The following is a 22,545-nucleotide window of genomic DNA, read 5'->3' as shown; positions in this document are numbered from 1 at the left end:
GGGGTCAGTAGTAGCCTTGGGTGCAATTGGAGGGTGTTGAATAAAAATAAAGGGGTGGTAGAAGCATAAGGAAGGAAGAGAAGAAAAATTTTAAAGCCATTTGTACATATTTCATCTGCCGTGTAACAGAGTTAAAGTGATTACATTATCTTCCAAATAAATACACAAAATGCAAGTTATAACCAATCAGTGGTCAAGTCTGCTGATAGGTCTTAACAAGCAATGGTTGGCAGTGAATGTGTCATTCATTGTCAGGAAGTCCAGCATGCATCAGCAGGAATATGTGTGTGTAACAATTTGTTTATAAAATGATGCAATATGGTGTCATCAAAATATCAATGCAGGAAAAACCCAACAAATTCATAATAAATTATTAAATTTAAGATGTATCATCTAAAAATATTTTATATTTTTTTAAAATGATGCAAATTTTCAAAATATACTGTAAAAAGGTTAAAGAAAGTAGATTTCCAGGGGGGGAGCTGAGTAGTCTTTTTTGAAGGGGGTGGTAGGCCAATTAAATTTGGGAACCTTTGCTGCTAATCTAACTCTTACCCCTTATTTTATTAGTGAGAAAATTGAGGCCAAGAAAGAGAGAAAGTACTTTGCCCAGAACCCAGATAGGCTTGGGATGCGAACCTCTGCCCAAAAGACTCTAAACCCAATGGTCTTTCCATTATACCAGTGTTTCGTGGGTGTTCTCCACAGTTTTGTCCGTGGACCTCTTCTTTCTATACCTTCTTCTGAGGGATCACATCCATTCTCATGGGTTCAGTGATCATCTCTTTAGATGAATCCAAGTTCATGACATCTGTCCTTGACTTCTTTCCTGAGTTCCAGATGTTTATCCTTACCCCCCCCCCCTGCTTTATAGCCTTCCAGCACTTGAAATTCAACATGTCTAAAATAGAACTTGTTATCTTAACCCCACACAAGTTTCTGTCCCTATTTCCTGTTTGACTTATGATGGCACAGTGGATAGACCTGGAGTCAGGAAGAACTGAGATCAAATCTGTCTTCAGACACTTATGACTAATGATGTGACCCTGGGCAAGTCACTTAAGTTCCTTTTGCCTCAATGACTGCATTTGTAAAATGCACTGGAGAAGGAAATGGCAATCCACTGCAGTCTGTTTGCTGAGAAAACCCCAAATGAGGTCACAAAGAATGACTGAAAAACAAGTTGTTTGCCATTTCCTTCTCCAGCTCATTTTACAGATAAGAAAACTGAGACAAACAGAGTTAAATGACTTACCCAGGATCACACAGCCGGTGTCTGAGGTTGGATTTGAACTCAGGAAGAGGAGTCTTCCTATTCCAAGCCCAGTGCTCTATCCAACGGGCCACCTAGCTGTCCCCAACCTTCCTTCCTGACACCTTCGCTTCCTGACATTGCCAAGAATGTGTAGTGTAACAATAGTCACTTCATCTCTTTGTAACTAGTCATGGCATAGTGAGCAGGTTGCTTGATCTCAATTTCCTTATTTATAAAATGGGGATAGTGGTATTTGCACTATTGACTTCACAGGCTTGTGAACTGCAAAATGCCACATAAATGTGAGCTAATCTTATTATTATCAATATCATCATTCTTATCTTCATTCCCTTACTCCTTAAGCTGGACGTGAGCTTGCCTTTCTTAGAAGTCCCATAGGACCTTGGTATCATTCATATGACAGTTATTCGTACACTTTTCTAGCATCATTTCACTGCCATGGATATATTTCAACCAAACCCGGTGTAATGCCCTGCTCTCTGGCTGAGTTTGTACAGTTGATTGCCTAAAATGCAGATTGGATGGTTGTTGATTATCTGCACTAGGGTTTGAAGCCCAATGGTGTTATCTGTCCTGAGTTACTCCCTTGTTTATGATATTGATCCTGTGGAACCGACTCCCCCATCTAACGTTGTTTCATCTAACATCATTTTAGATGCTGAAAAAGAACTGAAAAAAGACATTCAATATAGGATAAAGGCTTTTGTGAGTTGTAGATAGAGGCGAGTAACCAAAAGGGTAGAAAGGCCTTGAGTTCATATGATATAATAATAGCTAACTCTGGGCCTGGAGTCAGGAAGAACGGAGTTCAAGTGGCCTCAGATACGTGCTAGCTGCGTGAGCCTGGGCAAGTCACTTAACCCTTTCTGCCCCAGTTTCTTCGTCTGTCAAATGAGCAGGAGAAAGAAATGGCAGACCACTCCAGTATCTTTGCCAAGAATGCCCCAAATAGGGTCATGAAGAGTCGGACACAACTGAAACAACTAAACGACAACATTTATGTCATACTTATTATATGCCAGGCACTGTGCTTACTCCATAATTATTATCTAGCTTGATGCTCACAACAACTCTGGTAAATAGATATTACGATGTTCATTCTGGGAGGTGACAAGCACAATTAACTAATCTTTAAATATTTGAAGGACTATCACCCAGAAGTGGTTAGGCTTGTTTTTCTTGGCCTCAGAAGGCAGAAAAAGGTAGAAGTTCCAAAGAGGTAAATTTATGCTTGATATAAAGAAAACTCTCCTAACAGGGCTATTTTGAAATGAGATTAGCTGCCTGGGGAGCTAGTGAGTTTTCTTTCCCTCAATGGAAGACTTTAGGCAAAGGCTGGATGATCGCCGTGTTGTATTGGGAATTCTTCTTCAGGGATGGTTTGGACAAACTGGTCACTGAAGTCATTTTAAACTTGACATTCTGTGATTCTATAACCTCCAAAGTCCTCTCTGTGTGAGAAATTATTACTATTCCTTTACTCACTTTTTAAATTAACTAATTTTTAGTTTTCAACATTCATTTCCACAAGATTTTGAGTTCCAAATTTTCTACCCATCTCTCCCCTCCTCCCCATACCAAGATGGAATGCATTCTGATTATCCCTTCCCCCTCCCTTCTATCACCCCTCCCTCAATCTTATCCCCTTCCCCCCTACTTTCTTGTAAGGCAAGATAGGTTTCTATACTCCATTGCCTGTATATCTTATTTCCCAGTTGCATGTAAAAACAATTTTTAACATTTGTTTTTAAAACTTTGAATTCCAAATTCTCCTCCTTCTTCCCTCCCCACCCACCCTCATTGAGAAGGCAAGCAATTCAATATGGGTTATACTCCTTTTCTCATTTTTTTTCTGTTATTAGATGGTAAGCTTCTTGAAGGTTCATGCTTTCTGCTGTTGTTGTTCATTTGTTTTAGTCTTGCATGACTCTTTATTACCCTATTTGGGATTTTCTTGGCAAAGATATTGGAGTGATTTGTCATTTCTTTCTCCAGCTCATTTTACAGATGAGGAAACTGAGGCAAACAGAGTTAAGTGACTTGCCCAGGTCCACATAACTAGCGTCTGATCCACTGTGTCCCCTCACTGCCCCACTCAATGCTTTCGGCTGTAGTAGATGCTCAGAGGTCTTTTGAATGGCTGATTGTGATACAGATAGTGAGTGGTGTTTCTGACTTCAGCAACAGGACAGAATAGTTTGCAGCTAACATATGGCATATTAAGATTTATGAAACATTTTTCTCACAACCTGCAATTATTATCCCCATTTTACAGATGGAAAACTGAAACTCAAGGAGTTGAGTAAGTGGCCTCAAGTCACATAGCTAGTGTCAATGCCAGAACTTAAACCCAACTCCTTTGTGTTTTAAGATCAGCACTTCTAATTACATTATAGGAAGCTAGGTACGGTAGTGGACAGAGCACTAGGCCTGGAGTCAGCAAGACTGTTCAAATCCTGCCTTAGACACTAACCTCTTCCTCTGTTGGGCTTCAGTTTCTTTTCCCCTACAAATAAAGAGAGTGAACTGGAGCAGAGGTGTCCAGCACACAGCTTGAGGGACCACAGCATTCCCTAGTGCTGTCCAAACACTGAGAAATGTTTAACAAAATAAATGGGAATGAAAGGACTCTATAACCATGGATACCGTTTGACCCAGCAATACCACTACTAGTTCTGTATCCCAAAGAGATAAAAAATAAAAATATGTACAAAAATATTTAAGCGGCTCTTTTAGTGGTGGCAAAAAATTGGCAATTGAGAGGATGCCTTTCAATTGGACAATGGCCAAACAATTTGTTATATATGATTGTGATGGAATACTGTTGTGCTATAAGAAATGACAAGTAGGATGCTCTCAGAAAAACCAGAAAAGACTTACACAAACTGATGCAAAGTGAAATGAGCAGAACCAGAAGAACATTGTAACAACAATATTGTATGATGATCTACTGTGAATAACTTAGCTGTTCTCGGCAATACAACGTTCTAAGACAAATCTGAAGAACTTATGATGAAAGGTGCTGTCCATCTCCAGAGAAAGAACTGATGGAGCCTGAATGCAGATCGAAGATATTTTCCCTTTCCTTATTTTTGTTTTTTTTTTTTTGGATCTGTGTTTTCTTTTCACAGAATGACTTACATGGAAATGTGTTTTACATGACTATGCATGTGTAACCTATGTCAAATTGCTTGCCTTCTCAATAAGAGGGGAGGGAAGGGAGAAGGGGGAAGAATTTGGAACTCAAAATTTGAAAAAAAGTGTTAAATTTGTTTCTACATGTAATTGGGGAAGAATAAAATATTAAATTAAAAAATAAATGGGAATAATATAAAAGATAATATTTTTAAAACAGTCAATATGTCATCCACAGGGATCCTTATATATGGATTAGTGGCCCCTATTTTTATTTGAATTTGAACACTGGATTAGATGTCCCCTCTAAGGTATCTTCAACACTAATATTCTGTGCTTTTAGATAGAAGAGTTTTGAGACACACAACCTTGGAGAAGTCTAGCAGGATGAGAAAGGAAAGAGGAGTCATTTTTACTTGACTTCAGCCCTGTTTGTTTTAAATGTATATGTTTCTGGGTACAAGGGAAAGCTGTTGCATAGTGGAAAGGCCACTTAGTTAGGAAGACCTGGGTTTGTATCTTGACTCTCCTACGTGCAAATTGTGGGATGTTGCATAATTTATAGAGCTCTATGATTTGGTTTCCTCATCTATAAACTGGCTACAACTGACACCAAAGAGTTGATGTGAGAATGAACTGAGAGAATGTGTGTCATTTTTTTAGACCATAAAGTGCTGTTTTTGAGGTCAATCTCTAGAACTTTAGTCCACAAGCTGGCTAATATTCCCAGCTGGAAAGAATGGTGAAAAAAAATTCATAAATTGTCTTTCTGTTAATATTTTAATCCCTAAAGCTAATTGCTAATATAAACAGTGTTTTGTGTCTATCATGCATTAACATAGGAAATTATAAAATGAGTCTGGCTTATCTGGGGTGAAATGGAGACTTGTGAATGTCATACAAAATTTCATTATTAATGGCCATTAATGTTCTGTAATTAGGGCATAATGTATTAGTGAAGCAAACAATTAGCTTGTTAGAAGTGTAAGTGGAGGCTAATTTTGAATTTTCCAAGTATTATTCTCTACTTTGGACATTAAGCATTCATTCATTAGTCCTAACATATATCTTGGCCTTCCTTTATGAATTTGTTCACATATGACTTAGTTTGACATTTGTCTTAGAATAATAATGACAGCTATCTCAGACTTTTGAGTGCTTTTAGGTCTGTAAAGCCTTTTGCTTGTGACTAATCTTTCAGGTAGGCAAAAGAAGTAGTTATTCCCACTTTACATCTGGTGAAACTGAGGCTGTTCAAGATTAAATGACTTGTCTGTGGTCACATAGGGCAGCTAGGTGGTATAGTAGATAGAATCCTGTGCCTGGAGTCTTGAGGACCTGAGTTCAAATGCAGCCTCAGATACTTGCTAGCTGTATGACCTTGGGTAAGTCACTGCCTCAGTTTCCTCATCTGTAAAATGAGCTGTAGAAGGAAATGGCAAACCGCTCTAGTATTTTTGCCAAGAAAACTCCAGATGGGGTCATGAAGAGTTAGATACGGACAAAAACAATAACTGTGGTCACATAACCAGTATGTGTCTAGGGCAGCGTTCAAATCCAAGTGTCTTGTGAATTCAAGTCTAGCATTTTATCCATTATCCCGTGCTGTGTCTTGCTATGGTTAGCAACTCAACCTGAAACTAGTAACATCTTTTAAAACAATCAAACTAGAAGCTGTCAAGGAGAGAGGGTTTGTTTATTTAGCCAGTGTTGACCAAGCCCTTAATATGTTCTAAGATGCTTGGCTGGGAACTGTATACAGAGAAGTATAACAGTCATTTCTAGAGGATCATAGGACCTAAGAGTTAGAGCTGGAATGCTTCCCAGAGGCCATCTAGTCCAACCTTCTACTTAACTGAGATCTAGAGAGGTTGAATGATTGCCCATGGTCGTACCTGTAGTAAGCTTCAGAGAGGGCAGATCTGAACCCAGGCCTTCTCTCTGGAGCCAAGGACCTTTTCCACTTTGGAGGAAGATTCCTTTTGGCTGGGGTGAGTCATAAGTCCTTCACAGAACAAGTGGCCCTGAAAAATCATGGGGGAAAATGATTATTCCAACTTAATTCAGCAAGTGTATCTTAAGCTTATGTGCCAGGTACTGTTGTGGGTGCTAAGAATATGAAGGCTAAACAAACAAACAAATAAACAAAGGAATAAGAATAAGAGAAGTCCATTGCCCTCAAGGAGCTTACATTCTAGCCAGAATTGGGAGAGCAACAAAAATCACAATGTCTCATTTCTGAATGCAGGTGCTAGCAACAGGATTAAGCGGCCTCTACTCTTCTTTGCCTACGAAACTGGAGGAGAAGGGTGACGAATGGCACTGCCTTCTGAAGGATGACTGGTTACTTCTGCCTTCTCTGGTCCAGTTCATGAATTCCCTGGAGTTTTGCAATGCAGTCATACAGGTACTGGACAGAAACAACAATCATAGTGAAATGTCGCCTTGATCTAGAGCTTTAAAGGTTACCAAGGTCTGCCCACAAACATGCGCCGATGTTGGGTATAGAAACAGGAGCATCCCTTTTTGCACTCATGAAAAAGTGACTTGACCTGACCTGATGAGGTCAGGTAGGTAGGAAGGGTTAGAGCATGGCATCAGACTCTTAGCCCAGCGTTCTCCCTTTCTTCCCAAACAAGTCATTTGGTTCTCACCTCAAAGACAAGCGATTTACTGATGAGTTGATATGCATCAGCATTTTATTTTAATAAATGCTTAATAAATATTCATGACTTATTTAAACTATGCATAATGCCTTTGAATACATAAAAGTATAATTTTTATGGGCTCTCAGAAAGTTTGAAGTAAAAGCAAAATGGGAGGAAGGCGGGGTCTTTCTGTATCCTCCTTCCAAAAATTGCTAATTCTGTTTTGTTTATCCATGTTATTGTCAACAGTAATTTGATTCCTGACTCATTAAAGAGATATTTTTAGCTGTCCATGTACTTTAAAATATACCATTTTTGCTTCAAGGTCTTCATGGTTGTCTACAAAGGAAAACACTTTATTTTGCTTAATGGTGCATACTGACTAAAGAATGTTGTTATCCCAATTGAATTTAGAAGTTGTTAAGTATCTTCTTAGCAACCCAAATTAAATTTCCTTCAAAATTGGTCTGCTTGAAAAAAAATAAACAGCTCTCTATATTGGGCCTCTTGATTAGATTTCCCCCTCAGCTTTTTTGCTGCTATTCTTCATCAGTTTCCAGATAGAAATCAGATTTTACATTTCTCTGGCAATAAATGGGCCCCACTAATGTTTTATTGGTTTACTGCATAAATATTACCTTTGTTTTGGAGTTTTTGATTTGTTCCAGAAATCATTTACTTTAACGGTGATTGTGGGCTGATGAATGTTGGCTATAATCTATTTATTTGCTAAATGAAGAAATAGCTTCTGGAAGAAAATGTGGGTAAATTACATACATTGCCATCTCATTTTTATTACTCAAATGAGGGAAGCTTTATTTATACATAAGATAAATGAATTACATCTTAAATTATTTTTCTCTCTCATCTTGCAGTCATGCAGCATTTTCTTGCAGAAGGGTTTAAAAATAAAAAGATGGAACTACTATTATTTTCTCCCCAAATGCACTCTGATTGAGAAAGTGTTGGTAATTTAAAGATCAAGTCTCCATTCCCTGGTAATTGGTTTTCACTTTTTATTTTATTTTTTTTAAAGAAGGAGAAGCCACGCAATGGGATTCATTAAGGACAGAAGAACCATACGTTTTGGAATAAGTTTCAAAATTGAAATCATATAGTTTAGATTAGTTCTTTTAATGATACTGCAAAGATTACTTAAAAAAGATGTTAGCACAGGGCTCTTGCATGCAAGAGTTGTTTTAAAAGGAATAAAGTAGGCTCTCTTGCGTCAGTGATAGTGATCTCTGCTTAGGAATGGTGTCCTGTTCTGCAAAGTCTTGTTTCTAAATGAATTGCTCCTGCCAATGATAAATATCTGTACCAGAATGCAGTTTCAAGAGACTAGGTTTTTTTTGTTATGTTCCAGACTAATGCTTTCTCCTAGCAATGTAAAATTGTTTAATCATATGCCTGGATATTATACTCTCATATGCATACATACATACATACATACATACATACATACATGATCAAGAGATTACCAGGCTTGGATTTAGGAAAGTCTTGGGTTCAAGTCCTGGCCCTAACTCTGATTGCGTGACTCTGGACAAATCACATAACATTTCTGATCCTCAATTCCTCATTTGTAAGATAAGGGTAATAATACTTATACAGTTGTTGACTCCTTTCCATAGTATAAATTTCAGTTCCAGAAAGATTTATTAAGTACCCACTATATGCAAAGCACTATGCTAGGTGACGGAGACGTAAAGACAAGAAAGAAATAGTTCCTACCCTAAAGGATCTTACAATCCACCAGGAACATAATATTTTAATATTTAGATCTAGAAAAGACTTAGACTTTAGGTATCATCTAGGCCAATCCACTTATTTTATAGATGAGGAAACGAAAGGCTAAAATTAGTCATTTGGTCTGCACACATTTATTAAGTGCTTACTGGATGCCAGGCACTCTGCTAAGCATTGGGGATACAAAGAAAGGCAAAAGCAACTCCACATTCTAATGGTGGAGAAAATACGTCAATGACTAGGTACATACAAGATGTATACAGAGTCAATAGAAGGTAATCTTAGTTGATTAGTTTATACAAGCTCATAGTTATTTTTCAGTTGTAAACATGCCTTGTCTTTCCTATCTACTTCTTTATTTATTTATTTATTTTTTATTTTTATTTTTAGTTTACAACACATGGTTCTACATAATTTTGAGTTCCAGATTTTCTCCCCTCTGTCCCCAAGATGGCATGGAATCTCATATAACTACCACGTATAACTTCGCATTGAATTAATTTATACACTAGTCAAGTTGTGGAGAAGAATTATGACCAATGGAATGAATCATGAGAAAGAAGAAACAGAACCCCCCCAAAAAACCCCAAAAACAAAAATAAAAGAGAAGAAAAAAGGGGGAAAAAGGCGAGCATGAAGTGTGCCTCAATCTGCATTCATACTTCATAGTTCTTTCTCTGGATGTAGATAGCCTTCTCCATCGTGAGTCCTTTGGAGTGGTCTTTGTACCTTGTGTTGCTGAGAAGAGCGAAGTCTGTCAGGGTTGGTCCTCACGGAATCCATATATCTGTGGTTGTGTATAATGTTGTTATGTCGTGAGCGGAGCAGAGCCAGGAGAACATTATACACAACCACAGATATATGGATTCCATGAGGACCAACCCTTCCTATCTACTTCTAAGCTGACTCTGCTCTTGATTCTCTAACTTTCTACCTCTGCCGTTGCAGCTTTCTCAAGCTGGACATGCCTTCACCCTTGTAGCTCCCTCTTCCTATTGCTCAATTCTTCCCCAGAACCTCCATTTAAAGAAGTGTTCAAGTCACCATGTTTATGTCTCACCTGACTCCACTCCAGGCTCTCTGAACTTTTACATCTTGCCTGTACTGGATACCTTTTCCACTCCCTTTTATGTTAATATATAACATTAGAATGTAAACCCCTTGAGGGTAAAGACTCCCCCCCCCCCCCATATATTTGTATCTTAATGCTCAGTACAGTGCCTGGAACATGGCTGAGTGCTTAATAAATGTTCTGTCATCCATCTGTCCATCCATCCATCCATCTATCCATCTGCCCATCTACCTACCTGTCTATTATCTGTTCTCCTGTTGATAAGATGATGAGCTCTTTGAAATCAGAGAACATGTTCTCTTCTTCCACAGTGCCTAGTAACGAAGTGTTGCGTGTAAAGAATCTGTGTAAATATCTGAATCAATGAATGATTGAAGCCTAATGTTCCCTGATGGAATCCTGCTCTTATTTTTTTCTCCCACATTTTTTTCAGGCAAGCCCCTCACGATAATGTAAGATCTCCATTGTGAGGCATTGGATCTATTTTAAATTCTTGGGTCTTCTTGGTAGGACACCCCCAAATCATCAAAGCCAGTGAAGCTTAGCAGCTTTACCCAAAGGAATATTCTCTGAGACTTGCCTAATCGTGGTAGGAAGCTAAATGAATCAGAACAAGAAAAGGAAAACAAAATCAGATGGGTGGAAGGGAAAAAGAGAGGGAGTCCCCTACAAATGAGCAGCCAGCACAGCCAACAGATACAAATGAGAGATGGGTTAACAGAGCTGATAAAAAGATTGAAGGCTCAAGGACCCTGTTGATGTTGAACAAAAAAAGTAGTTGAGGAGCTACGGGTAGCTGGAGAGCTGAGTAATGATCCTGATAAGCAGCAAATTAACATGCAAGGAGTTCTCCAGCTTTAACACCATCACACTGATAAATGATCCAGGTTCTTGTGATAAAAATGCCTTGTAAACCTTCAAATGCGATGTAAATGAGGAAGTGTTTTTATGGGATGCTAACCTTAGAGGAACCCTGAGGAAGCTGTGAAACAAATGATTCATTGATTTAGTTTGAGGATATACAGATACATAAAGCTGCTGAAACATATTGCAAAATGTCCTGGAGCTAGCATCAGAAAATGCCCTCAAACATTTTTAAAATTTGTGATGAACCAGTCAATCAGCAGTATTTAAATATGAAGTACCTTTTCTAACCCAGGCATAGTACAAAGTGCTAAGGATATAAATATTAAAAAATGAAACAATCTGGAGTCTCAAAGAGCTTACATTCTATGACGTGAGAATAATACAAGAAGTGCTTAAGATAAATTAGTCACTGCAGGAGTTTGTGCTAAAAGATTGCATATATTAAAATTTTGCATTCTCTAAATTTTGCTGCCCTGGAAAAAAGCTCTGTTTGCCCCACCCTAGTTAAAGTTCTGCATAAACATCATCCTACTTCTCTTGTCTATTCTTTTTCTCCCACTAGAGCCTTAAATTATCCTGATTTTTTGATGTGGCAATCTAAATTTTGGTGATACAATGCTGAGAAACAACGCCAGGGCAAGATAAGTATCATCGGTGCTGAACAGAGAGCAGAATTTTAAGGCTTGAATGTTTTTCTTTGTCAAGAGCTAGCAGTTTTTTTTTTTTTTTAACGACTTTCTTTCCTATACTCAGAGTCTATGTGGGGACGTGATTCTACTGGAAAAAAAAAAACCCAAGATAAAACCAAAATGCCAAACCTAACAATTGAGTCATGCTTTTCTAGTGACAAGCTCTTTCTTTCCTAGGTTGCCCATCCCCTGATTCGTAATCAGCTTGTCAACTACATTTATAATGGGTTCTTAGTACCAGTGTTGGCTCCTGCTCTCCACAAGGTCAGTTATTTGTTATTGGTATTTAGTAATAAATTGTATCGATGATTGGTGATTAGGACAAATTGCACCTGATTGGTAATTGGTATAAACTGAAATTGATTTGTACAAAGAATACGGAAGCCCTTGTGATAGCTTTAATTTCCTCTTTCCTTTTGCCATTTCTGTATTTAATTTGACTGGTTTCAAATGCAACACAAATCTTTGCAGGTACTAGACCTAGCCTGTGCTATAGAACACATCAAAATCTACATCTCTGTGAAGATCATATTAGATGTTTTAGTCAATCAAGTAATCAGTGAACAAACATTTATTTTGTACCTACTGGGTGCCAAGAACTATTCTTCCCATCTGGTGATTCCTGGACTTCATTAAACTCTCAGTCTCTTCAAGAAGAGAACATTGAAATAGATAAGGGCCCTCTGGGTGCAAGCTTGGAAATAAAGGATAGACATTCTGTCTGGTCTTGTACTTTTCATGTCTTGGAAAATCATTATAATATCATATTCAAGACAGTAGTGGTCTCATCATTGTGGTGGGCAGAAAAGACAAATTTAGCAGTGGCTTTGAGGATTTGCCAGAGGATCGTGGTACTGGAGGTGAGAATTTAGTCCCAGCTTTGCCACTAGCTAGCTTTGTAATCTTTGACAGGTCACCTGTCCCCACTGGATTTTAGTTTCCTCATCTTATATATGAAGGGGTTAGATTCCAGAAAATCTCTAAGTTGTTTTCTGGGTCCAACATTCCAGAATTGTCACATCTATAAAGAAGGTTGCTTTGGTTACCACTAAATGGATACTACCAAGAACCAGGCATTTGTTCTTATGGTTTTTACTTTTTTGTTCGGGGATCTATAAGAAGATGACACAGAGCAGCAGGGGTGCCAGTTGATAATGGAAAAGGAGAAATCAAAGAGTAATGAAATAGGAGAGAAATGGGAAAATTATAATTCACTCCCTTCTTTTGTAATCATTTCACAATCCATAACAGTAATAGCTGTGACCTTAAATGGGGCCCCCCAAGCCTGCCCCGCCCTCTGTGTTGCTTTGCCAAGAGAACTTGTTTGTGTTTCACTCAATAAATAATTTCAGATAAGTACATCAGAGAGAGATACATCCCAAATCCACCAGAATGATTGATTTCTTCCATCTCCTTAGGGCCAAGGCTGTGCTTGAAATAGATACATGACTGAAATCATTTTGGCCGTTTCTTTAAATGCGTGTGATCTGGGGTGGCCTAAACCATCTTGGGGCTCCTTGTTTTAATGTTTCGTCTTCCAAACAGGCACATACATATTTATGATCTGCTTCAGTGCAAGCACAGCAGTTCTTGGCTTATTGATTTAGGGAGATGGGTGGACGTTTTGTTTATTTGTTTATTTTTGTGAGTGATGAAAAGGAGAACATTTTGGGAAATTAAGAGCCAGCATTGCTCCTGGGAACGACACATTTGCTGTGTGGCAGTCACTGGATGTGGAGATGTAACCTGCCCTTCCCCTTGTTCTGCGCACCTTTTTAGATAGCTCAGGTTCTAGGTACTTTGTGGCTCAGAATCCTTTCAAACCAAAGCTCATGAACCCTCACCAATATGCTTTACGTTCATCAGTAAGCTAAATAACCATGTCATTATTTTTTAATTAATTATTAATTTTTAGTTTTCAACATTCACTTTTATAAGATTTTGAGTTCTAAATTTTCACCCTTCCCTTCTCCCCTCCCAAAGACAGCATGCAATTTTATAGAGACTATACATGTACAATCATATTAAATCTATTTCCCTGTTAGTCATGTTGTGAAAGAAGAATCAGGGCAAAAGGGAAAAACCACAAGAAAGAAAAAAACAAAGAGAAATCCTAAATAAGTGGTCTACATTCAGACTCCATAGTTCTTTCTCTGCATGTGGATAACATTTTCCATCGAGTCTTTTGGAATTTTCTTGGATCATTGCATTGCTGAGAAGAGCTAAGTCTGATAAAATAAAGTTGATCATTGCACAGTGTTGCTGTTACTGTGTACAGTGTTCTCCTGGTTCTGCTCACTTCACTCAGCATCAGTTCATATAAGTCTTTCCAGGTTTTTCTGAAATCTGCCTGCTCATCATTTCTTATGGAACAGTAGCATTCCATTGCATTCTTATACCACAACTTGTTCAGCTGTTCCCCAATTAATGGGCATCTCCTCAATTTCCAATTCTTTGCCACCACGAAAAGAGCTGCTGTAAATATTTTGGTACAAATAAATCCTTTTCCCTTTTTATGATCTTTTGGGATACAGCCCTAGAAGTGGTATTGCTGGGTCAAAGGGTATGTCCATTTTTATAGCCCTTTGGGCATAGTTCCAAATTGCTCTCCAGAATGGTTGGGTCAGTTCACAACTCCACCAACAATGCATTAGTATGTCATTCCTTTTTTTTTTTTTCCAAGGAGCTTATATTCTGTTAGAGGAAAATCACATATATACTATAAGTAAATATTTTATATATATATATGTATATGTATATAAATAAAATTGTATACACACGTATACACACACACACACACATACACACACTATATGTAATTCAAAATATATAATTGGGTATATAGATTAGGGTAGGAATGGGTTGAGTATGAAGGGCAGTGTATTAACACTGGGTTGTTGTAGGTGTAATTATAGATGTAATAGGGCAGGGGCTTCAGATAGCACAATGGAGATTTAGAGAAGGGTGGGATAAGGGAGGGGGTGGCTCCATGGACATGGCTCATAGGCTTGATATCTTTCACCAGGATTCAGCAGCTTCCGTAAGAGCACAGTCTCCCACACTTAGTTGCACATTTCTATATCTGACTTTCAAATAGATAGTGAAGGGTCTCAGAGTCAGCTGTTGTACCTTTTTATGGCAGTCCTTTTTATGTTTCTCTTGACTGCTGAATTTACATTTCAATGTTTGTATGATATTTTCATCAGGAGTACTTGGAAGTCCTGGTACATAGTCTCTCACTGCAGTTAAAGCTTTTGCATGCTCCTTGCTGGCCAGAACTCATCCCCAGCATCCATTGACTTCTCTATCTCTCTGTGCTGAGTTGGACTGGAAAATGACCCAACTGTGATTTTTTTTTTCTTAGATTTCCCATCAGGCTTTGTTCTGGTGCATTTTCTACATCTATTTAGAGGAGTGGTAGGGAGGGGAACTTACTGTACTTCTTCCTGCTTATGCACCATTTTGTCCAATCTCTCTTAGAAGGTGAAATTTAATTTGAGTTTTGAGGGAAGTCAGGTGGTGTAGGCAAGGAGGAAGAGCATTCCAGGCATGGGGAAGAGCCATAGAAAAAGCATGCAGTCAGGAAATGGAGTGTCGTTAACTTCAACACTGGCTCCTCTTCTCTGGTTCATTGTTTTGCCCTGATGCTATAAAGCAGGGCTGTCCAAAATGTGGCCCATGGGACACATGCGGCCAGCAGTGCGATTTATGTGGCCTGCCTACAAGCATAAAATTTACATAAATGCTTTAGTAAAGGAAGCCAAGCTACCGCAGAGCTCTCACTAAAATGGCAAATCAAAATATATTGTCTGTTGTTTCACTAAAAACCTAAGGTTTGACGGCCCTGCTCTAAAGAGAAGTTTTGCAGTATGACTGATCTTGTAGTTGGCAGAAGGCAGGGGTATTGGAGTAACTTTGTATTGGCTCCATTTTCAGTGTGAGCATATACAGCTCACAAATTAGTTAGCCTCATTAAGGACATTCTTCACAATGAGCAGCACGATGCAGTTGAAAAAAGGTTGGATTTAGAATAAGAGGTTCTAGTTTCAAATCTTAGTTCTGCCACATGCTACCTCTGTGATCACTTCACTTCTGTGTGTCTCAGCTTCCTCACACAGCCCGACAGGTTGTAGCCTGAGTTGGTAGGAGCAGAAATATTCATGTGTGCGGCCAGCCTTGGAGGGCCTTGAAAATCGGACATGCTCTTCTTAACAAAGCCATTTTATTTAAATATAAATGTTTATCAAATAAAAGCATACTATTCCCTCCGTAAAGCATGAGTTCATTGCTCATGAAAATGCATACATTCAATAGGAAGAGTGGACTTTATGGCAGTTGTGTGCAGGATATCCCCACACAGGATACACGTATGACCAGGACATGTACCAAAAGGGATGAGTCATGCTGTTGATGCTGCAAGATTGCCGGTGTCTTCTATTGGCGTCTGCCATCTACTAGACCTGCTCCCTGACAGATACATCTTTCATGCTTCTTACCAGATGCTGTTCTCTGCACCACCTGTTCATCAAGGTCAGCTATTTTGGGGGGGGGGGTTACCTAATCCCTTGTGGATGCTAGTAGTTGCAGCTCTTTCACAAGCTCTAGAGACCACTGGAGGTGCTGTGGTTAATAAGCCTTTCCCCTACAGAAGAGAGGCTATAGATCTTTGAGTTGGTTCTGTCTGCATGGTTTTTCAGCCACCTCCTGTGCCTCAGCTGTCATCCATAGTTTCTTAGTTCAAATGAAATACAACTTACAGTCACAGACTCATTTTAGTTCTTTGGTTATACACTCTCCTGTCTGAGGCTCTCCAGGGCTCTACTTCCTTAAACAGAAAAGGGAATGAGAAACTGTGGTAAAGGAGTTGTCTTGACCTCCTCCCAGCAACCCCTCTGTTCAACGCACAAGGTAATGGCTTTGCTGGCTGGAGAATTCTGAAAAGCTATGGAGTTTTGTCCTACTTTCCACAGCAACACATCATCACCTGTTGTTTTTTTTTTTCTCACTGACCTCTGTGAGATAACTGGAAGCCCAACTAGACAACAACTTTCTAGGATCTACCCAAACTGTGGCAGCTTGGCAACTGTAGAGTTATTAGAATTCTATGGTCTATGCAAATAGGACCTGAGGATTCGGCGACAGGGCATTCACTGTTATAGTGATTGTTATCAGCGTTAGAATTTATAAATATAATTACATAATAAATTATATAAATAATAAATAAATGATAGATTATAGAAATATAATTAATAATATATTATATTATGTTGTATATTTAAATAATTTATTATATATTATAGAAATAATTATGTTTATATAATTATATATCATAATATTATTCTATTATAATATAATGTAATATTGTTATAATGATATATTATACATAATTATAATAATATAATACAATTAGTAAAATTAGTAAACACATGCTGTATGATAGAAGCATACCTCTTTAGAGCTAAGACAGACCTCAGCGATGACCTAGTCCAGTCCTCTCCCTTTATACATGAGGAAGCTGATTTTTTGGAAAAGACATAAGTGATTTGCTTCAAGTCTGTATGGCTACTTATTTAGATACCATGGAATTATGACAGGATTCCTTACACCAAGAAGATTTGAATAGGAACATAAGACAGATGATCCCATGTCTGTATCCAGACACATGAGTAAGTAAGGAAGTCTTGTTATGCATGTCCTAAACTTAAGTTTTAGAGACCAATAAGGCTAGATGCCTTTGGCCACGTAATGATAAGATGGGTCTCATTGGAAGAGACCCTGATGTTGGGAAAGTTTGAAGGCAAATGGAAAAGGAATCGGCAGAGTATGAGATGGATAAATGGTGTCATGGAAACAATAAACATGAACTTAGACAGACTTTGGGAGATAGTGGAGGGTAGAAGGTCCTGGAATGCTGTGGTCCATGGGTTACGAGGAGGTGGACGTGACTGAACAACTGAAGAGCAACAAGGCTAGATGCAGTCTAGAAAAATCATTTTTCCTCTGTGTCTTTGGACATGTCTGGAAGGTCCTCATTCCATCCTTACCTCTGATTTTTGGAAACCTTAGCTTCCTTTAAAGCTAAGCTTTTACAGGAAGCCTTTACCAATCCTTTTAGGAATTAGTACTCTTTCTCTCCTGAAATTTTCTTGTATTTACTCATCTACATCCAAGTTGTATATCCCCAATAAGTTGTAAGCTCCCCGAAGTCAAAACTATAGCTAGGTCCTTATTTAGTGGTTATAATGAATCCTAGAAAGTAGATACAGTATTTGAATTTTTACCACATATTTCCATTGGTCTGGAACCAGTGACCATATTTTATGTAAGTATAACTTCAAATAGCATGAATTTGAAAACTTGCGACCACCTGATGGGATTCATTATTCTCCCTAATTGGTACCCGGATGTGTTTCAGTTTTGTCTTTCTATCCCAAGCACCTATCAGAGTGTCTGCCGCATGTGAGGTGCTTCAGAAATGATCACTGAATTCAATTGATTCGTATTTAGAGTAATTTATTTTCACTTTTGGGCAGGAAAGAATGCTGGGTTTAGAGTTATACAACCTGAGTCTGAATCCCCATTTTGCCATTTTTACCTGTTTGATGTTGGGCAGTTGTTTAACCTTTCTACGGGTCAGTTTTTTTGCTAGGTGGCACAGTGGATAGAGCGCTGGGCTTGGAATCAGGAAGACTCATCTTTATGAGTTCAGATCCAGCATCAGATACTTAGTTGTTGTGTGACCCCGGGCAAGTCATTTCACCCAGTTTGCCTCAGTTTCCTCATCCGTAAAATGAACTGGAGAAGGAAATGGCAAACCACTCAACTGTCTTTGCCAAGAAAACTCCAAATGGGGTCACAAAGAGTCAGGCATAACTGAAATGCCTCAACAACAACAAAAATGACTCAGTTTCTTCCTCTGTAAAATGAATCCATTAAAGAGACTCTTATCTACAATCCTATGAACAATCTTCATAAGGTACTAGTAGTTATCAATTATGTAGTGCCTTCAGGTTTATAAAACACTTCCTATGTGTTAACTTGTTAGATCCTCACAACAGCCTCGTGAGATAAGTGCTGTCAGAGCTGAGGAAACAGTCTGGGAGAGATTAATCAACTTGCCTAGGGGTCACACACCTAATAAGTGTCTGAGGCAGAATTTGAACTCAGGTCTTCCTGATTCCAAGTTCCTCATTCTATCTCCTACGTCTCCTACTTGCCTCTAAAATGAAGAACCATTTTGTTTTTAAAAAATCTTAAACGATCCCACAGACTTCTGTATTATCTCAGTCCCAGAAGGAACAATCTTCACTGTCAGGAATTTTTTTTAAAAGTTCTTTGATAAATTTTGCCCAACCTCCTCATTTCGGCAGTTTAGGAACATTTGTGGCTGCTGGATCCTCAGTGGAGACAGACCCTCTGGTCGTCAGCCTTTGAGTTAATGCCCTTCCATCTACTTAACAGCAATAGTTGAGCTCCCATTTACTTAGGGCTTTACAGAGCACTTTCCTCTAAACAACCCTGTGAAGACTGGCAGGAAGTCCCTCTTCAGTCCTGATATTTGCAGGCCTATTAATCTCCACTTCTTTCCCTTTCCTCCTTCGTCTTTGTTGTCACACCTTTCATCATCTTGGTAGTTTCTCTCCTGAGATTCTCTTTTGTATAAAACCACACGGATTGTCGTGGGGTGGGATCCACTCTGAGAGGCTTATTTTGAATCCCTGTATTCTACAGTCCTATTTATAAATATCAGCATTGCACACGGATTTTTAAAAATGTATGTAATTGTTACTTTATATAGTTAGTGGATTGTGGTCAGCATTATTCTCTGAGTCTCTTGGATTGCCCCCTGTTAATGCTTTTACAAAAGCCTTTCATAGGATCATAGGACTTAGCGCTGAAAGGGACTTTCATAGCAGCATTTACTTAGAGCCTACTATGTGCCAATGCTAAATTCTTTACAAATATTATCTCATTTGGTCCTCACAACAGCCCTGGAAGGCACACACTATTATTATCATCGTTTCACAGATGAGAAACTGAGGCAGACAAATTAAGTAACCAGCCCAAGATCTTATAGCTAGTAATTATTTGTGGCTGAGATTGAACTTGAGTCTTCCAGATAACAGGACCAGCACTCTATCTGCTGCGCTCTCATTTTATAGCTTAGAGAGGAAGCTCAGCAAAGTTTAAATAACTTACCCAGGGTCACAGAGACACAACATCTTAGGGCTGGAAGGACTGCACAGGTAGGTCATCCAATCTGATCCATCTCTGAACAGGGATCCTCTCTGCATCCGACCTGACAAATGGCCAATCCAGCTTTTGACTGAGCAGCTCCTTACTACCTTTGGCTGCTGTTCTTGTCCCAATTACAGAGTCTGACTTGAAGGGTCCTCAGTAATCTTCTAGTCAAGCCCATGCTCCCAAAAGAATCCTTTCTACCATCCTCCTGACAAGGGGTCAGGATTAAAGACTCCAAGGAGGGAGAGCCCACTATTTCTATAGTCCAGCAATTTTACTTTTGAATGGCTTTAATTGTTAGGAGAGGCAGCTATGTGACTTAGTGGATGGAGCGCTTGGTCTAGAGTCAGGAAGGCTCATCTTCCTGAGTTCAAATCCAGCTTCGGACACTTATTAGCTGTGTGACCCTGGGCAAGTCACTTAACCCTGTTTGCCTCAGTTTCCTTATCTGTAAAATGATCTGGAGAAGGAAAAGGCAAACTACTCCAGTGCCTTTGCCAAGAAAACCCCAAATGGAGTCATGAAGAATCAGACATGATTGACGAATGACTGAACAACAACAGTGGTTAGGAACTTTTCCCAAAAGATAACAAATGCCAGTTTTCCTCCTTATGACATCTATCCATTGCTCCTGCTTATGTCCTTTGGGGCCAAGGAAAACAAGCCCATTCCCTCTACTCTGTTATAGCCCTTCAAATACTTGAAGACAGCTCCCATGTTTCCCCTGTGTCTTCTTTTATGAGACTTCAGGAAACTCTGTTGTTTCCTTAAATTACTTGTTTGTTATGATATTAAGATCTTTGACCTTCCTGGTTCCCCTCTTTAGGATATTCTTCAACCCAGAACTGAATATATTTGAGATATGGCCTACATGGGGGAACATAGAGAAATTATCACCTCCCTATTTCTGGACAGTATGCTCCTCTTAATGTACCTTCCCCACCCCCCTTTGATAAATTTTTATTCATTCTATTTCCCAATTACATTAAAAAATTTTAATGTTCATTCATTTTTTTTTCAAATTACGTGTAAAAATATTTTTAACTTTTGTTTTTTTTTTAAATTTTGAGTTCTGAATTCTCTTCCTTCCTCCCCTTTCCCTTTCCTGAAATGGTGAGCAATTAGATATAGATTATACATGTACAGTCATACAAAATACATTTCTATATTAGCCCTTTAACATTAATTTTAAAAATTTTGACTTCTAAATTCACTTCCTCCTTCTCTCACTCCTCCCCCACTCCTAGAGAAAGCAAACAATATATCTATTATACATGCGAAGAGATTAACACAGCTTTATATCACATTAGCTTTTTTGGCTGCTGTTTTGTATTATTGACATAGATTAAAACTTCAGTTTGCCAAAATCCCCCAGATCTTTTTTTCATACAAAGTATTGTCTGTTGATTTTTTTGAACCTAAGTGTAAAACTTTACATTTGTCTCTATTAAATTTCATCTTATTAGATTTGGCCAGTCTAGTTTGTCAAAAGCTTTTTGAATCGGTCTGTCAATAAACATTTATTAAGTATCTTCTATGTGCTAGGCATAGTGCTAAGTGGCAGAGATATGAAGAAAGGCAAAAGACAGTTCCTGCTCTCAAGGAACTTATAGTCTACATGGCAAACAATTGTGTACAAACAAGCTATATACAGGATTAATTGGAATTAATCAACATAGGGAATGCACTAGAATTAAGGGCTATCAGGAGAAGCTTCCTGTAGAAGGTGAGATTTTTTTTATGGGAGTTGAAGGAAGCCAAGAGGCAGAGACAGAGGGAGACAACTCCAGGCAAGCGGGGGACAGCCAGTAAAAATGCGTGATGTTTGGTGATAGTGTATCTTGTTCAAAGAACAGAAGAGAAAATAAATGTCACTGGATCACAGAGTATGTGATGGAGTGTAGCTTGTAGGAAGATTGGGAAAAGTAGGGTTGGGTAGGTCATTAAGCACTTTAAGTGCCAGAAGATTTTGTAATTGATTCTGGGGGTGATAGGGAACCACTGGAGTTTATTGAGTAGGAGGGTGACGTGGTCAGATCTTGACTTTATGAAGGTCATTCTCACAGCTGAGTATGTCCTGACTATAATCCTAGGGTTAGTTTCTACCCCCCCCCCCAGTTTGACCGTTGTAGCATTATCTGGCACCAAATCCAGTGTTCTTTTATCCACATTAGCCTGACTGTTGCCACTCATTCCTTACCTTATATTTGCTCTCTTACTCTTCTTGAGGAATCTCATCCTTATGGGATCTTGCCCTGCTTATTTCTCTCTACTTTTGCAGCAGGCCCAAGGACACTTTGAATTTCTATTCTTCCTTTCATTCTGCCAACCATGAACCCACATTCCCCTGCCTGGTTGGTTCTTTAGTAAGTTACATACATTTTTTTTTCTTTTAGCCTGGACTTGTGATTTCAAACATGGCAGGAATGCAGAATCAGATTAAAATGTAGTTGGGGGGGGGGCAGCTAGGTGGCTCAGTGAGTAGAGCAGTAGCCCTGGAGTCAGGAGGACCTGAGTTCAAATGCGGCCTCAGACACTTGACACACTAGTTGTGTGACCTTGGGCAAGTCACTTAACCCCAATTGCCCTGCCTTCCCCTCTCAAAAAAAAGTAACTGGGAAATATTTAACAAAACAAATAAAAGTATGGTAGACTACAGATAATGTTAATATGTGGTTTTCTAGGTCAATATGCAGCCAGCAAGGGTTCCTTATATATGGCCCCCATTTTTATTTGAATGTAACACCACTAGTATAAAAAATTCCCAATGTGGAAACATCTGTTGTTGCAAATGTGCAACTCATCTATGATTTACAGCTTTTTGAGGGCAAGGACTGTCTTTTCTTGAAATGTGCTTGTATTTGTTTG

At 38.8% G+C, this 22,545-nt stretch overlaps 1 protein-coding gene across 1 annotated transcript in view; it reads left to right on the top strand.

The window, feature by feature from the left end:
- FAM160A1 (family with sequence similarity 160 member A1) overlaps positions 1 to 22,545 on the top strand; it is a 290,079-nt gene that overhangs the window by 168,040 nt on the left and 99,494 nt on the right. The window contains exons 5-6 of the mRNA XM_036762250.1: positions 6,660 to 6,818; positions 11,614 to 11,700. Of these exons, the coding sequence (XP_036618145.1) occupies positions 6,660 to 6,818; positions 11,614 to 11,700 (246 nt within the window). The remainder of the gene's footprint in view (positions 1 to 6,659; positions 6,819 to 11,613; positions 11,701 to 22,545) is intronic.

The sequence above is a fragment of the Trichosurus vulpecula genome, chromosome 6, assembly GCF_011100635.1.
Source record: "Trichosurus vulpecula isolate mTriVul1 chromosome 6, mTriVul1.pri, whole genome shotgun sequence".
NCBI classification, from domain to species: Eukaryota; Metazoa; Chordata; class Mammalia; order Diprotodontia; family Phalangeridae; genus Trichosurus; species Trichosurus vulpecula.
The sequence above is the reverse complement of the archived record's forward strand: the minus strand, read 5'-3'. Positions and strand labels throughout refer to the sequence as shown.